The sequence below is a fragment of the Mirounga leonina genome, unplaced genomic scaffold (assembly GCF_011800145.1).
Source record: "Mirounga leonina isolate KUSES-001 unplaced genomic scaffold, KU_Mleo_1.0 Mir_115, whole genome shotgun sequence".
In the NCBI taxonomy this organism is placed as follows: domain Eukaryota; kingdom Metazoa; phylum Chordata; class Mammalia; order Carnivora; family Phocidae; genus Mirounga; species Mirounga leonina.
Genome location: NW_023270268.1, coordinates 46,966,194 through 46,985,048, shown reverse-complemented (window position 1 = coordinate 46,985,048; position 18,855 = coordinate 46,966,194). Strand labels below are relative to the sequence as shown.

At 40.3% G+C, this 18,855-nt stretch overlaps 1 protein-coding gene across 2 annotated transcripts in view; it reads right to left on the bottom strand.

Annotated features, from left to right (window-relative positions):
* Positions 1-3,360, bottom strand: part of P2RY1 (purinergic receptor P2Y1) — a 4,907-nt gene extending 1,547 nt beyond the window's left edge. For both annotated transcript variants that reach the window (XM_034997373.1, XM_034997380.1), the window contains exon 1: positions 1,233-3,360. In XM_034997373.1, the coding sequence (XP_034853264.1) occupies positions 1,271-2,395 (1,125 nt within the window). In that variant the 5' untranslated portion in view covers positions 2,396-3,360 and the 3' untranslated portion in view covers positions 1,233-1,270. The remainder of the gene's footprint in view (positions 1-1,232) is intronic.
* Positions 3,361-18,855: the final 15,495 nt, after the last annotated feature.

Below are 18,855 nucleotides of genomic sequence, written 5' to 3'. Positions count from 1 at the left end.
GGGGGGGGGACTGACCAGTAGTCTTCTCTTTATTAGTAGTCGGATTTGTAATCTCCCCAACTTTTTAGTGCTGTGGTACCTTATGTACCACATAAATTTAATTCTCTATTTCCCGTTCCCATATATTTGCAGCTTTTTTTCTTTTAAATGTGAGGATATAAGATCCATTATAGGATTATAGCTTTTCATTCTATCAACACAACCTGTACAAAGTCTGTTTTTTTCATATTGCATTTAATGTTTTCCGACATTTTGAAGAGGCAAAAGAGGGCCTTTATAGCATTTTAAAGTCCTTATTCTAAAACTTTTTCTAAACACAAAAACAAAAAAGCCCCATCTTTTCCCCACTCCTTGTTGCCTCATACATTTGAAAATATGTTTGCAGCCTATGCATCATGAAGGACTATTAAACATTCTCCCTCTGATAATATCATCCTCTTGGCCAACATTCTTCGACCCTGGTCTGTAATAGATCTGATTTTTTACATTGTCTTTGCAGCTTTCAGTGAGCATTTGTACTGCAACAAAGACTCCTAAGGCAGTGCACAGCCGTGGTGCAAGTAAATGTTCTTTATCACAGGAAGTCTAAGAGTTCACAGTGTTTACAAGGAAAGTACATGAACTTTGATTTTTCCAAATGCAATTTGCCTGTAAGATAATATATGCAGACTTCCACCACCACATACCTAGCACCTAAGTTTTCTAGAAGTGACTGGGTAATAATCATTTTCTAGGTTTTTAAATTCATTGACTTAATTTTCTATTCAATTCTCCAAAGAAACAGCCTGCTACCACCTATGCTTCTAGGACCAAAAGAAACACCCAGCTGAGATCTCTTCACCTGATATTGAATGGAGTTTAGTATTTTTGCTATACTTTGAGAATGTGGAGCCTGTTCCTACCATAGATCACTGAAAACTCAGTTTCCTTGGAGAAATTATTAATATCAAAATAGCTCTAGTACTCAAGTGCACTTTAAACAGAAAAGTTTGTAAATTTTAAAGGCAGATAAGAAAGTAAATGTTTAACTAGGATAGTATAATTTTATTTTACATACTTCTGTTTAGAAAGGGAGGCCTTGAAAGTGAACCTAAACAAGCCAAATGTAGGGGTGGGTGTTTTAATTTTTTTTTTTTAACTATTTTCTTGGACTTAGTTTTCTCTAAGCTTACTAGCAGCTTACTAGAAACTTAAAGGGGGAAAAAAGCACTTGGCTCTATTAAGCATCCTACCATGTTACAAAAGCGGGTGTTCGGTGATTCTTGCATCCTCACAAGCTTGTATCTCCATTCTGCTTGAACTCAGATAAAATATTCAGGGTCATGTCTTCACTCTTGGATTGCAAATTCGCCTCACTTCTTCTGGAAGCTTTCCTAGTGGCTCTGGAGAGTCTCCTCCTGAAAGTATCTCCTGCCAAGAAATAGAGAATGGGGTCCACACAACTGTTGAGACTTGCTAGACCTCTTGTCACCTGATAAGTGGCATAAACCCTGTCATTGAAAGCACACATTTCCGGGGTCTGAAAATCCAGGCGGGCCCTCAAATTCATCGTTTTCATCACATGGAAAGGGATGTAAGAGACAGCGAAGACAGTCAGTACAATAATCACCAGGTAAATGGATTTCCTCCTCAGAGGTGAGTTGTCCAAATCGTTGTAGATCAAAGCCCTCACAATTAATCCGTAACAGCCCAGAATCAATACCAAGGGGACACAGAACATGGCCACGGTTGTGCACATGCTGTAGATGAAATAACTCCGCAGGTACTCGTCGGAGGTGGTGTCGTAGCAGGTGACGGTTTTGTTTTTCCGGACCTGGGTGCCTGAGTAGAAGAAGATGGGGGAGATGCCCACCACCACGATGAGCCACACCAGCACGCTGATATAGACCGCGTTCTTCTTCTTGAGCCGGCCCAGAGACTTGAGCGGGTACACCACGCCGCTGTACCGGTGCGCGCTGATGCAGGTTAGGAACAGGATGCTGCCGTAGAGGTTCACATGGAAGATGAACCTCTGCAGCTTGCACATGGCATCCCCAAAGATCCAGTCCGTCTTATTGAAGTAGTAGAAGATGAGCGCGGGCAGAGTCAGCACGTACAAGAAGTCGGCCAGGGCCAAGTTGAACATGTACACGGAGATGCCGCTCCACGGCTTCATGTGGAAGACGAACATCCAGATCGCCACGCTGTTGCCCAAGAAGCCGATAAGGAACACCAAGATGTAGACAGCCGGCAGGTAGTAGAACTGGAAGCCCGTCTTGGTCAGCGAGCATGCGAACGAGGCTGCCGCGACAGCAGCGGTGGAGGCTGCGGTGCTGTTCCTCCAGGGCAAACCCTGGCCGGCCAGGAAGGTAGCGTCCGTCCCATTGGGGACAGCCGGCCACAGCACCTCGGTCATTCTCTCCTTCCCCGACTTACGCGGCGGCTCCTAGGGGCAAGTAGCGGCGAGAGGGCGGCAGCGGTGAAGGGCGCGCCGAGCATCGGAAAAGCGAGGGAGCGGAAGGGAGCGGGCGCCTGGGAGCCCCACCGGAGGGGACACGCACGGGCGCACCCACACCGGCTCCAGCCCCGCGTTCGCCGCGGGCCATGAAACCTGCTCGGGGCGCGACCAAGCCGGGCGGGCTGCCGGGCCAGCAACTTCCCCGTCCGGCTGGTCAGTGCCGAGGTTACCACCACCGGGCGCACAAGACACGGCCACCGACAACTTTCCGACTGCGCTTTCCCGAGGGCTCGCGGGTCCTCACGGGAGAGCGGAGACCGTGCTGGGGGTTCAGCGAGGAGGTAGAGCCCAACTGGCAGTACTGCGTTCCGGCATGGGGAAGGCACTCCCCAGCCTGCTTTCCCCAAAGATCAACTTCCTTTGGGCATCTTCTTTCTCCCTACCTTGAAAGCAAGCAGCTCTTTTCAGGGGGCCCGCGCTGCTTCCTTCTCGGTCCCTGCGCTCGCTCAGCCTCTGGGGGCCAGCGGAGCGCGCGTTACTGCAGACCCGCGCGCCTCTGGATCGCGTAGTGTTCACCCTCAGTGCAGCTCAGGGCCCCTCCTCAAGGCCCTGCTCCGGGGAGTGCTGGGGGCAGGCGGCTCCCCGCGAGGATGGGCGGGGTTTGGGCACCCGGGTGAGTCCGGGCTCCCAGGAGGCTAGGGGCGTGCCTTGGCGGAGCCAGCCCGGCTGTCCGCCAGAGCTTTGCAGAGAGTCCGCCTGGAGCCCGGGGAGTCTTCTATGGAGCAGATCTTCACGGTGCCCGGGAGCGCTCAGCCTCTGCCCCTCCGCTGCTCCCAGAGGCGTGGAGGGTGAGGGGGCGCCTGGTCCGCCTGGCTGCTGGGGAGCGATTGGCCCGTGAGCGCTCCTTCGCTCTTCCGCCAGCTATCCGGCAAAGTGAAGTTGCTGACACACAGGAAACCCTTCTGACTGCTCACAGCCCTTGCCTACAGCCCTAGAGCCCACGGGTCCAAGACAGAAGTCTCTAGGGCCCTTAAGAACCACGCCAGGTGTCTGCAGGTTCCAAGCAGCCAGCAGTCTCCAACGGGGAACGCCCTGCTGGTGCAGTGCTCCTAGCTTCACGGAGACCAGATTCCAAGCACTTGCTGGAACGTGCTACTTCAAGAGAGCAAGAGCTTTCGAAGGGTGGGGAGGGTGGGGAGGGAAGTGGGGAGAGAGCCTTTCTGCCCTTCTAATCTGCTTTTTACTTTTTATTTCAATATTTTTTCTTAACCAAATTTCAGTCAACTGAGGTTATTGGTAACTTATTTTCTAAAAGGGCCTTGTAAGCATATTTGTCAGTACTTCACATTGCCTAGGATAATTTATCTTGATACCTACCACCTCTGGGCAACACAAGGTCTCCAAATCCTCCTGTCCAGTACATTTCAAGATCAGAGGCTGCACCATATTGTTTTAGAAATAACTTAAATCTTAAGTACAGCTTTATATAGATAGATGTAAAGGCCAGTTGCAACTCCAAAGTGATTAAGGTATGATTTGGGGGTATTATTACCAATCCTATTTCTTTAGGTTAAAGTGATTAGTCACAATTAGCTCTAGTAAGTACCTTAGCAATGTAGGTTGGGACTTCCTTAAACATCACATGTATTGAAAAACTCATTTCATGGCTTGAATGTATCAAAATTTTAAGCAGTGCACTTCAAAATTATATTTAATTGGAAAATAAATGAATTATTAACTTTTCAGGGAAATGTTTAAATGGGCTCACGCAGGAGTGGAATCTAGCACTTCTAGACAATTGACTAATATTTTTTTATGTTAAAGGCTTTTCTCTTAGAGGAAAAAGAAAATCCAAAAGAAAAGCTCTATAAAATATATACCACAAAGATTTCTTTCTGGTCCCAGATGTTACGTGATAGTGTTCTCTTAAAAAATACCCAAAGGAAAACCACTAGCTACTGGCTTTGATATCACAGGAAGATTCCCCACAAGACTCAGAGGGTCCTTTAGAGGAACACATAAAGTACCCTACTCAAATGCATGACATCATGAGCACACTGGTATTTTGAGTTGTGGTCAATTTAACAGCATGAAAATAAAACTAGAGTAGATAACTCAAAAGGGCATGAATATTATTTTGAAAACAGTCTTATTTGAAAGGAATGTTTTCTCCTCTATTAAATGAGGGAGGTGGATTTTATTATCTTTTTTTCACTCCAATCTCCAAAGTATGGGATTCTATAATTCTGAGGCTTAACGTGAAACATTTTCATCTGGTTTGATTAGAATGGTACTAACTGGGATGATAGTCTATTAAGAGAGGAGCAAAGGAAACCATTAAGAATTTCTGTGGTACTCAATAGGTCTTAAGGCACTCCTTTGCATTTTTCATTTGCAACATAAGCAATATGTGACCTCACTTAAAGTCTGTTCCAAATGTGTTAATTCACTGCGTTTTAAAAGGTAGTTAGTCCAGGGGCACCTGGGTGGCTCAGTCATTAAACCTCTGCCTTAGGCTCAGGTCATGATCCCAGAGGAATCAGGCCCGCATGGGGCTCCCTGCTCTGCGGGAAGCCTGCTTTTGCTTCTCCCTTTCCCACTCCCCCCCTGCTTTTGTGTTCCCTCTCTCACTGTCTCTCTCTGTCAAATAAATAAATAAAATCTTAAAAAAAAAAAAAAAAGGTAGTTAGTCCAAATACCATTCAGTACTTTCAGAAAACTTGACACTTGACTAGGAATTTGAAGGAGATAGCCGTCCTAAGTGCACCAGTTACGTGAGTATTGCAAATACTGCTTTTCAATTCATATCAAACGACATATTTACAATATGTTTCAGTTATATTTTAAATCAAAACTTGTGTCTTGTGGAAATAATTTATATGTATTCAAATTATTGTTTGTTGACTTTATTTGTAATGCACTGAACTAGGTTTAATGAAGGAAAAAATACAGTCTAAAATCCAAGAACATGTTCATAGTTATTGATTCTTTAATACCAATTATAAATGCCTTAAAGGTATGAAAATAATATGCAGAATATGCTCCATATCTTTAAGGGACTTACCTCAAAATTTTGTATAAATTTGCTTTGTATCTGATTAATGTGAATGCCTGACTTCAAGGGATTTATAATTTAGTTGGAAATGCAAAGTACAACAACACATTAAGCCTTTCTTATAGTCAGCACTATGCACACCTAACAAGAATTATCTTGAGTTTGAATTCTTAAAAATTTTCTCTAATTGATAATCGCATCCCTGTTTTTTAAGTGGTGAAACAAAGGCAGAGAGGTTAAGTAACTTGTCCTTTGTCACACAGTAGAAACTGAGGTTTAAATTTCAGCCATCTTTCCCCACAGCCCCATACACTTTACCACTATTCTATGATGAAATACACACAAGTACAGGACAGCGGTAGGAAGATTAACTTTCAGTGGCCATTGCAGATCAAACACAGAAAGGGTGATTCCCAGAAGCCTTCTACTAAGAGAAAATTTGGAGCCAGATCTGGAAGGTACTAATATAGTCAAAGAGTATTTCAGAAGCTTCCCAAGTGTTCTACGTCTCTACTTAGGATTTTAAAAAATAGCCAACAATATATAGATGATCTGAAGACAGACATTTATGGAGAAGTCAGATCTGTTGGGCCTCAGACTCAAAAGGCTGCCATTCCTGTGTTTACAAAGGTTTTCATAGCCATTGTTAGGGTATCTATTCTCTTTCTTAGAGTCACAGAAAATCTAACAATCTTTGAGGATGGAAATAGCATTGAAAATATTCTAATCGAAGGCTGCAAGTATAAGAAACTTATAAGCACAAAATATAAAATCCCCCAACTTCAAAGTTGAGACCAAGAAACATGAGATTTGATTAAACAATACTACAAATAAACCTAATTTGGAGGGCAGGACAATGTTAAGATTTTGCAGGTAAGAGACAACGAAACCCTGATATAGGAGAGAGAGGAATTTCTTAGAGGATTCCCTTAAGTATAATAATAAAGATGTGATCGGGGCGCCTGGGTGGCTCAGTCGTTAAGCGTCTGCCTTCGGCTCGGGTCATGATCCCAGAGTCCTGGGATCGAGCCCCGCATCAGGCTCCCTGCTCAGCGGGAGGCCTGCTTCTCCCTCTCCCACTCCCCCTGCTTGTGTTCCCTCTCTTGCTGTCTCTATCAAATAAATAAATAAAATCTTTAAAAAAAAAATAAAGATGTGATCAATTCTAAGATAACACCTTAGGAAAGACCCTTCTATTCCCCAAGAAGATGACAGGATAAAGAAATAGAAGGACAAAGTCTAAGGAATTCACAGCTAACGGCCTCCAGTGAAGGAGAAGAGGGAGAGAAGGCTATGGTGGAGTGGGAGTGGGAAAAGAGCATAGTGAGAAAAAGTGAAAGGATTGCCCTGTGCTGGGGAGGGCCCAGCTGCTCCTAGAAATTATGTGCTTGTCATGGAGCCAGTCAATAGGCTTCCTGAATATATTTCATTAAAAATCACAGCAGGGACATAGGACACAGAAGACAGGACAGCCCAGTTGTTCCAAGGTTGGAATGAGAAGAGGAGAGAACAAGAGACTAGGGAGACCAGAGGAAAGAGAAGGCAGAGAGAGGCAGAAGTGGGGGGAAAAAGGAGGGGAAACACTAGGTGTGGGGGGGGGGGAAGAAGAGAAAGCAGGTACTTGTATTGAACTGGGTGGAGATCTTTGAAAAAATCTCATGGAGCATTGCTTTTCAATTATTTGGGTTTAAATCTGGGTAGGTGTGTGTGTCGGGGGGTGGGGGTATCTGGTCTTGTGGTCAGAGTAATGTCTCGATGGTGTGTCTGCCCCTTGGTAGATGACATTGAACCAGGTTTTCCATCTGTGCCCTACCACTTGCAAGAACCTGTAAAATCACAGGCCACCTAAGTCTGCCATCCTTCAGAAAATTTCTTGCTCCCAGAAGTTAGGAGTATTCCAGGTAACTGCTTTCCTGTATTTACTTCTTTAATGTTTACTTCCCTTATCCCCATCCATATGAAGCTCTAGTCCCTAGTCCCAGGCACTGTGAAATATTTTTAAAAGAATTTTGATTAAATCCAGAATAAAAGACTCCTGTCCAGGCTTATAGCCTCAGTCATTCTCTAGTCATCTTTCTCGGGCAAATATTCCCTTTGTTCTTTTTATCTCTGATCTTTGGTTTCACAAGGGCATGTCCATAAAGTCTGTGGGTGCACAAATATCTTTAGAGCCAGTTACTCATTCTGAAATGTTACACCATAATTATGGACTCATGGAGGGTTTCCATGGTGGCACAAAGAATAAAAATATGACATTATTTGAAAGTTAATTGTCATTATTATAACCACCTAAATTTTTGATTTCTGGTACATCCATACTTTAAGTATATAAGCTAAATTCCAAATAGGTAAATGAAAATCATGTGTAGAAATCAAGAAATACCCATTTTTTTCTCATGTGAAATCACATCTTCCATCAGCTCACTCTTGGGATGTTGACCTCAGTTATGTCCTGGGTGTTACACAATTTTCTAAGATTAAAGTTATTAGCAGTGTTGTTGGTCATATTCCAGATTTTGGAATTTGGAATTCTGAAAAGTCTAAGTTTTCACCAGTCGCAGTCAAAAGTGTGAACCAACGTTAAGTAGATGAGCATTATGCCCATTTTTATAATCTTTTAGTTTAGATTCTTGTAGAAAGGGAGACTAGACTACTAGACTCTTGTAGAAAGAGCAAAGCCCAAAGATTTTTCTTACAAGTCAAACTCTGGACACTCTTCTGAAAAGATATCTGGGTGGCCAAAAAAGCATCCAGTGAGTCAACATAGTAAGGTACAATAGACCCATCCCTTGTCTATAAACAATAAAATAATAAAAGCCAATATAGCAGTTATTTGTAGCTGCCAATGAACCAAAATAGACTACAGAATGCTTCAGGTGGAGAGATAATTAGTTACTCCTTGATAAATTCTTATGTTTTCAATGACAGGGTTTAGCAGAACCTCAAAATCTTACTTTAGTTCTGATTTTCATCTTTCTGCTTTAGTTCTAGACACCCGATACTATACTTAATATTTACCATAGAGACTGTATCATAGTTATAATAACCAGATAAGTAAAATACTATCTTAGCTCACTGACAACATTTACTGTGAGTCTCTGAGCACAGTTTCTCAAACTTGAATGTGCATACAGATCACTGCGGGGAGCTTGCTAATACACAATTTTAGGTATGGGGTGGAGCCCAGGACTGCACTTCTAACCAGTTCCCTTTGATGTCTAAGCTCTTCATCCAACCACTGTAGTACAAGTAGCAGACTATATATGAACCTGTCTGACATTCCTTCGCTATGCCAATTTCCCACTGTAGCTGCTCCTATCTAGTGACAAAAACACCTTAAGGGGTTAGCAATCTTGAACTATGGCATGCACTTTTTGGAATGCTTTTTATATGTTAGCTCATAGCACATGGTTTTGGAGATTAAGAACTAGGTTCAAAGGTCAGTTAAGGCCACTTAACAGCTAGGCAACCAGACACATGCCCAAACCTGTCTTCTGTCAATGTTCTTATCAAATAACTCCTCTATCACAGATATCTAGAAGAATATGATCATGTACATGGAATGTTGAGGATTGTGTCTATGTAGTGAATGCACAAAAAATGGTAACTATTATGGCTATTATCATTAGTTATAATACCCTTGTTAATTTTACCTTAATGGATATATCTTAGAGAGCGTTTGAATGTAAGAAACCAAATCCACTGAAACTTGCTTTAGCAAATAAAGTGACTCTCTGGCAAGAGTACAGGAGTTATGAGCGTCACATAGAAGTGGGCATAGGAACTTAAAAATCAGGGATTTTGCCTATTCTCTACTTATCCAAAGCCATGGGGTCTTTTTCTTTGCCTTTCTCTATTCAACAACTTGCTTTTCTTATCCTTCCCTCCTTCTTTACTTCCCTTTCTTCTTCCTCCTCTTCTTTTCCCTTTCTCTGCTAAGTTTCCTCTTTTTCTACCTAGACATAATTCAACATGTCCACTCAAAGCCTAGATTATTTCCAATGATAAATTCCTGGGGAAAGAATCTAGACTATCATGGTCCAGTTCACTTTGGCCTATAGAAGGGATAGGCCAAGTGACCAGAGCCTCCCTGTAGGGCTAAGTGACAGACTCCAAGAAAAGAGAAGGATGGGCCACTTCTCTTAAGGAGGGAATATGGGGGCAGAGAGGATATGATTGACTAATGAAATTATCTCTGGTATAGAAGGCAATAGGACCATGCATGTGTTTGGTGGGTAGGGAGGAAAAGAAGGGTTTCAGGAAATGCAATTGTGACCGGCAAACTCCAGAGTCTCAAGGCTGGAGGATTGTGCCTATGGCCATGCAGAGCCTGATGGAGAAAACCATGCTCCAAGATTCGTGAAAGATGGTCCTGGGTGCTTCCTGTTTTGGCAGAGATGGAGAGAGCTAACTACTAATGAGAGCACCCAAGTGGAGATCTACAGAGCAAATGGAGGAACTGAGTAGAATGAAGTGAGGTGGCACAAGGCAGAAAAACATGGCTGTCCATTTTTGTGTTCGCTAAACATGTGAAGAGAAAAGCATGAGAGATATGAAAATCTTTGCGTTCCTGCTAGGAAAATAGACGTCTTCTTTCAATCAAAGATAAATTATGAGGTTCTGCTTCCATCATGGAAATCAGTCCCAAGGCATGGTAATTACTACTGGGACCCTAATTATTAATTCAGTTGGGAGGAGCCCAAGGGACATATTTGCAGTAATTTGAGTCCCCAGAAATAAGTTTGACATGAGCAACAGAGAAATTGAATTTGGTTTAGAGAATGAGTGCCTCAGGAGAAAGCAGGAAGCAAGGCTGGAAAAACTTTGTGGTGATTGTATTAACCAGTCATGGCTAAAAGCTCTGTTCATTCTCCGTAGGCATGAAATTTTGGCTGTGGGGTATGTTATGATTTACTTTAGCAATATACCATGGAAGACTAGCATCTTCAGTGAAAGTGGCAGACTAGGAAGGGTTTGGATTGGAAAATGTATGTGTGAAAGACAGATGTGGCAAGGTGGGGGGAGTGAAGCTTAACTACTGACCAAGTACTTTTTTTTTTTTAAAGATTTTATTTATTTATAGGATAGAGAGAGACACAGCGAGAGAGGGAACACAAGCAGGGGGAGTGGGAGAGGGAGAAGCAGGCTTCCCGCTGAGCAGGGAGCCCGATGTGGGGCTCGATCCCAGGACCCCGGGATCACGACCTGAGCTGAAGGCAGACACTTAATGACTGAGCCACCCAGGCGCCCCTGACCAAGTACTTTTCATTGAGAGACAAGCAAAGATTATTACCAGCATGGGGACACTCAGGAATGTGCTAAACAGGCTTTAGAAAGTCATGAAATTAATGCTCAGTAACTAAGGAAAAGTGGTTTAGGGATGTAGGATAGGTTAATTCTTAATAATATAATAATAATAATAATAATAATAAAAGAATGAACAAAAGAAAAATTGTATATAATTATGCTGGGGAGGGAAATCATCTTTATAGCATTCACCCAAGAGCATACAATATGTTATAATGTTATATGTCATTTTATAATCAACGAAAGGAGAAATGAAAGAACTGATCTGGGAACATCTGCTCAGAATAAAGGCATGAACAAGATGTGGGGCTCTAAGAGAAGGAAAGGGCATGGAATAGGCATAGGCAGATGGAGGAAGTAACACGGTTGCCACTCTGGTCACAGAAAAGACAAAGTGAAACGGAGTAGGTGTGATAAACAAGAGAGAGATCTATAAATCAGCTGGTGTATGAGGAGAATAGACAAACTCTCCTTACCACACAAAATAACATTTTAGTTAGAAGTTCTTAGAGGTAATATGGGGCTCCTGGGTGGCTCAGTCAGCTAAGCATCCGACTCCTGATTTCTGCACAGGTCATGAGCTCAGGGTCATGAGATTAAGCCCTGCATTTGGGTTCATGCTGGGGCGTGGAGCCTGCTTAAGATTCCGTTTCCCTCTCCCTCTGTCCCTCCATGCTTGCTCTCTCTCAAATAAATCTTAAAAAAAAAAAAAGTTCTTAAAGGTAACATATGAGGAAGGAAAGTAAACCCATTTATTTTTTTCTCATGGAGGGAAAAACTGAAGAAAATGAATAAAACATCCCAAAGATGGAAATGTACAACATTAAATGTATTAATATTGTAGAAACATTATAAAAGAAAGACTATGAGGAATGTGGTATATGGTGATATAAGGTGATACCAGGAAATGAGCTGAAAATCTTTGGGCAATGAGAAGAGATAGAAGGAGGAGGAGGAGAAGGGAGAGGGAAGAGGTGGAAGCATAGGAGAAAGGAGTTAATGGTAAAAGTTCACCAAAGAAACTTTCAAGGATTGATAAACTTCCAACAAGTATGGATAAATTAGAACCTAAATTTACAATATGTAATGAAAATAACTCAAAGCCTCAGAAGATGGATTATGGAACACTTGGAAATGAAGAGCATGTATGTATGTGTGTGTATATGTATTATAAAAAGCAGTTTTATGAGTTCTTTATATATTTTGGATACTAGCCCTTTATCAGATATGTCAATAATCCAGTTAAAAAAATGGGAAGACATGAACAAACATTTTTCTCAAAGAAGACATACAGATGGCTAAGACACATGAAAAAATGCTCAATATCACTCATCATCAGGGAAATACAAGTCAAAACCACGAGGAGATACCACCTCACACCTGTCAGAATGGCTAAAATCAACAACACAGGAAACAACAGATGTTGGTGAGGATGTGGAGAAAATGGAACCCTCTTACATTGTTGGTAGGAATGCAAACTAGTGTAACCACTCTGGAAAACAGTATGGAGGTTCCTCAAAAAGTTAAAATAGAACTACCCTGTGGTCCAGGATTTGCACTACTAGGTATTTACACAAAGGATACAAAAATACTTATTCAAAAGGGCACGTGCACCCCGATGTTTATAGCAGCACTATCAACAATAGCCAAACTATAGAAAGAGCCCAAATGTCCATCCATGGATGAATGCATAAAGAAGATGTGGCATATAATAGAAAACTACTCAGCCATCAAGAAGAATGAAATCTTGCCATTTGTAATGACGTGGGCAGAGCTAGAGTGTATTATGCTAAGTGAAATAAATCAGAGAAAGACAAATACCATATTATTTTACTCATATGTGGAATATAACAAAATAAATGAACACAGAGGAGAAAAAGAGAGGTAAACCAAGAAACAGACTCTTAACTATAGAGAACTGATGGTTATTAGAGGGGAGGTGGATGGTGGGATAAGTTAAATGGGTGATGGGTATTAAGGAGGGCACTTGTGATAAGCACTAGGTATTGTATGTAAGTATGGAATCACTAAATTGTACACCTGCAACTAGTATTATACTGTATTTTAACTATCTGATATTCAGATAAAAACTTGGGGGAATAAAAAAAGCAGCACTAAAAAAGGAAGTTGGAGAAGGATTATTGATTACCATGGAAATAATCTAAAATGTGATTGGGAAAGATATGACTTTCTGCCATGGTGACAGCACTAAAGAATGAGAGAATTTAATTATTATCAGATTTTGACATTCCAGAATTACACGATGTGATGGCATTTTTACAGAGGAAACTTTTCCTGGTTCAATGGCTTCATCTGAATTCCTTCTGTGGACTACCTAAACTGACTTTGTCTCATATCGTTGGCTTGTGGGAGACTATTAGAATGACAAGAATGATGAAATAAACTCAAATCATTTATAAAATGTATTTCATTTCTAGTAAAAATGACTCAACTAATTCCCCAAGAACAGCATTATTGTGGGAAGAAAGATACTATAGATAAGTCACACATACAAACATATGCACACAAAAGAAGCAAAATTTCATATTCTGTGGCAACCAGTGTTAACATCTACTTATACAGAGATTTCCCCCCTTCATTTGTTTGAATATATATTTATGTGTTTTTTTTAAAGGTTTTATTTTTTATTTATTTAGAGAGTGTGAGCAGTGGGGAGGGGCAGAGAAAGTCTCAAGCAGACTCCGTGCTAAGCACCCAGAGTGGGGCTCAATCTCAAAACCCTGAGATCATGACCAGAGTCAAAAATCAAGAGATGGATGCTTAACTGACTGAGCCACTGAGGCACTCCTATATGTACATTTAAAATTGGGACCCTATATGGTTGTATCCTGCCTTCCTGCCAGTATATATACATGTATCTACCATTTTCTTGATGGTAGCAGGATACCACTAGTATTGTTGAAAGGGCAAAGGAAAGAAAACTAGGGCCACTGGTATTACTAAACAGGAAAGATGGACACAACAGCATGTAAAATATAGAGATGCACTCTAAGGGGACAAAAGGAGCCCAATTTCCTTAAGAGGTATCAAGGTGCATCAATTAAGTTTAGATAAAGATTTTGAATCAGGTAAACCATAATTTTCTTTCCAAGAACAGAAAAGATAAAACTCTTGTCTTTTAGGTTACTGAAAAAACTACTACCTAACATTCCCTGCTTAGAAGTTTTCAGACAGAAAAACGTCAGGATGGCAGATGGCATGGATATATAGTATTTAGTGTAGTTCTGAATGAAATGTTAAAAAAAATTAAAAGAATTTAAGGTACAATAATGAAACATTTATTCTAAATTTATTAAAAGGACAAAGATGAAGTGATAAAGAGAAACACAAGGAAGAATTTTAAAAAACATTAATAACTTATACAAGAAGTTGTAATAAAGAACCATTAAACCAAAAAGAGCAAAAAAAATAATTTATATGGAAAATATAAGGAAGATCCAAGATAAATGGGAACTTGGAAACTGGAAAGTGAACATAATGAGAATTTATAAATAGTTGTTTTTAAAAATAGAGTGAGCTAAGCCAAGGGACTCCTGGTGTAGTGGTTATTCAGAGCCATCACCAAGATAATTATAAAAATAGCAGATATTTAGTGAGCACTTACTGTGGCAAGTCCATAGCATTTTACATTTTTGCTAGTTTGATCTTTGGAAAGTTTTCCAAAAGTTTGGGAGTTTTCTGCAAATAGTCGGGCCTTTATAGAAATGGAAAAGAGATAAAAGAGTAGAAGAGATAAGGGAGATAAAGTCCTTAAGACAAAGGCAAAGACCCTAAATTTAAAAAGGAATATAAGGCAAGTTAAATACAAGAAAATGTCAAAGTACCTCAACGCCCACAAAATAGAAGCTGCTGAGGTTGATGATGAGGGTAGTAAAAATAAATTCATCAAAAAGCAACAGGAAATAAAACTAGAGCACAGCAGAGCTACTATGTAGAACCTTTTTGTAAAAATCCCCAAACCCCTAATTAAAACCAATATAGGAAAACATGGCAGTTCCCCAAAAGAAGCATGTAAGGATCAAGTCCCTCCTAGTAAGGCAATGCATTATAGGAAAAGATTTGGGAACCAGATGGTTGAGATTACAAACTGGAGAAGTCACAGTCATAGAGCTGGGAGAAGCATAGAAGATGGAGGTTTAAATAAAAATTCATCGGGTATTATTAGAAGGAAAAGAAAGGATCCAAAAGTCCTAATTATGGGGATAAAGTCCTTCTGGTAGAGCAGAAATGCAGAAGCTATAAATGAGTGAAGGAGACAGGAAGACGCGCCAAGTGGGAAAAACCACATTATAGAAAAGATGGGTAAACCACATCATAGAAAAGAGGAGAAAGAAAGTTGAAGGGAAAAGAAAATGTAAGACATTGATTTTCAAAGCCATGCAAATTGTTAGGAAGAGTAATAAATGCATATGTAAGTTGTACTTGTAAATGTCATAGTGAATATATAAAGATAAAATATTACATATGGAAAATAAGCATAGAAACACATATAGCTTCATATGCTAGGTTCTGGACTTATGAGTAAATGGGATCCATTAGGCTCAAGATATTGGAGATACAAGGGTAATTCCAATAGCTTCCCCATCATGATATACAATTAAGGCTAAAAGGAGACTCACAAATTGGTTCTCTCTGGTTTATTCTCCATGAGGCATAAAAGCACCTAAAACTGAATGACTACCTTCTATTCCAGTTAGCATAAGCAACTCAGTGCTCTCAATATGATGTTTGTTCTTTCTCTGTAACAGAATCTCAATATTACATATTTCTGTGCTTCATAGCCATTAAAAACACTGAAGTTTCATAGTTAATGAAACTGTGAAATGATTGAAGTTCCCCTTTTATCCTCAATGTGGAGAGTGTGACAATAATTATCTAAAAATTCTCCATTATCCCAATAACCCTTAAATTTTGCTTCTCCAAACTCAGCAATTTGAACTTCCAATATAACTCTTACATTTCTTTTCCTGTGAAATTTTTAGGGACAACTAGCAAGGTATGTTTGATGTAAATTTGGATGACTTTGCAGGAATGATAAACAGGACTATTACTTAGAACTCAAAACCCTTGGTACACAAGTATCACCTACCTTGTAAGAAATAAAATCAATCCTGGATTCTGGCCTCAGCTCTCCCACTGTCTGTTAAGGGCACTTAGCCTCCCTGTGCACAGTTTGTCTGTAAACTGGGAGTATTAATTTCTATGTCTACCCATCTCTTGGGATATTGAAAATTTGATAACAGAATTGTACTTTGAGCTATTTGGAAAAACCAATGCTTGTAAATTTAAAGAAGGTTGTTTTAAAACCTTACTCTTTGACACAAAACTATTTTACGTATTTGAGATTCTATACTCAGATGCTATATAAAGAGTACACAATTGACTATCATAAAAGTGTTTCCTAAATATTTGTTTTTACTATTTACTACATTAATACACAATAACAGGGATTCTGGACTATTCTATTACAAGTTACTTTTTTTGAAACACAAACAAGGAAGTAGAGAATATGAATCTGTATGCATCAAAATATTTTTCATTCTTTTTCCCCAAATTGGACTTTCATCATGTTTCTGTGTTCAAAGGACTTAGATTTATTCCCCATTTCATTAGGTTGAGATTTTTAAAGACTCTATAACAGCACAAGTCTTCCCTTCCAAACCCTACCCTCCTGTCAAGGCAATATTATTCTATTCCCTGTGCATTCTGTGATAATTCTGACCTCTCAAGCTTCCTTCATGACATTTACTCTTCCTTTCACTGTCCTCTTTGCTTTTTCAACTTTCTTATCCTTTAAAACCTTTAAAGAACTGATGCAAAGACTATAGACTCTTGAATATAGGTTTGAACTATGTGAATCCACTTATAGATTTTTTTTGATCCAGTACAGTACTGTAAATGTATTTTCTCTTATGATTTTCTTAATTTCCTTTCTCTAGGTTATTTCATTGTAAGAATACAGTATATAATACATAAAATACATGTCAATCAACTGTTATTGGAAAGCCTTCCAGTCAAAAGTAGACTGTAAGTAGTTAAGTTTCGGGGGAGTCAAAAGTTATATACAGATTTTCAACTGTGCAGGGGGTTGGCACCCCAAAACCCTGCATTGGTCAAGGTTCAACTGTATAGATCACACACACACACACACACACACACACACACACACACACACAGAGTATACGTATATACTATATGTATATGTGATAGTTTACATTCAAAGCCAATAAAATGCTTATTTGTATACATTACATACATTTAGATTTAACTTCCAATAGCTAAATGAGAACTTTTCCAAAGTCCTTTTTCCCAGCATCCTGGGAAGAGTGAAAATCATTGCTGGGGGAGAAATTACTATTTTTACACGGATCCTTTTACTTCCTTTGTAGTTCCTGGAATTTGCAAACTTAATTCTTTTGTTAAAGCCAATATAAAAAAAAGTGTTTATGATGAAAGCAAAGTCAAAATGAGATGTTTATTTTATTTTAGATAGCATCTTATAAGAAAATTAACGTATTCAAAATGTATTTATTGAATACAGGTAATGTATAAGAAATTAAATAGCTTACATATTTTGAACTCTCCTTTATATTAATGTATTTTTATTATAATGCTAATATGCATTTTAAATTTAAAAAGTTAAATTTAAATAACTGCAGAATGATAGTAGAGAAGAATTAAGAGTAACAGTATACTGGAAAATGGCAGAGTACGAGGACCCTAAGTTCACCCCCTCCCCTGTATACACCTAGATAACACTCACATCATTGTAAACAACCAGAAAACAGAAGACTGACAGAACAAACTCCACAACTAAAGGTGGAGAAGAGGCCACATCTAAGATGGTAGGAAAGATAGAGATTGCAGTGGGCAACTAAACAGACTCATGGGCCATCTGTGGGAGAAAGAGAACTATGGGCAAGGAGAAGGGAGAGAAAAAGATGATTATACTGGGGAGCCTGCTCGGGGAAGATGAATAACCATACCATTTGGCTTTTAAAACCAGAGGGACTAATTTCATGAGTTCTTACAACCAGTGGGACTTAAAGTATGGACCTTTCAAAATCAGCAGGCTCAGCTCTGGGAGAGCTGTGAGGGCAGTAGGAAGCTGGGTCTCAGCCTTTAAAGGGACAGCACAACAAACAGCCCATGGAGAAACAGAATACAAACAGTGGTTAGGACAACTGCCTGGGATATACAGGAGAGTTATATACTAATCACTGAGCATATCCCAGAGGAACAGATTTCACTGGGACACTCCTCTAGAAACAAAGGGGTTGGCAGGTGTGATTTCCCTCCCCTGTACCCAGCATAAACACGGCCACCACGGGAACCAGTACAGTACTGGCTTTTACTACCGAACTTGCTTATACCGAGCCTTAACCCTCCAGCCAGGCCTTCCTCAACCTCAGCACTGTATTTTCCCACCCCAGACGACCAGCTCAAACCTTGCCAACACTGCATGTCCTGACTGCATGTTCCCACCACCTCAGTTGTGGTGGCAGCAGTGGCTGGTCACCTCCTGTGGAGGACGTGCACACCTTGTTAAAACTAGCATCCCACCTGTGTGTGCACTGCAGATCAGGCTCCAGCCACCTGGTCTCAGCAATGGCCACAAGTCCTCTGTGGAAGAGAACTGGCATACAAAAATGGTGTGCACTGCACGCTCCATTTGCACCACTTTGTGGATTGGTTCTAGCTGGCCCTGGTCTTGATGGTGGAGACACATCCCCTCTGGCAAAGGACCAGAGCCACCTTATTTAGAGTGTATGCCTGCCCGTTACTTCCAGGCGCAGGAGACATAGCCGACTTTCCTAACACACAGAAATAGACACAGAGTTAGACAAAATTAGACAGAGGAATATGTTCCAATGAAAGAATAGGACAAAGCCACAGCAAGAGACCTAGGTGAAACAGATATAATATGCCTAATAATTTAAAGTAATGAACCTAAAGATACTCACTGGACTTAAGAGCAGAGGACATCAGTGAGACCTTAACAAAGAGACAGAAAGCAAAGAATCAATCAGAGATG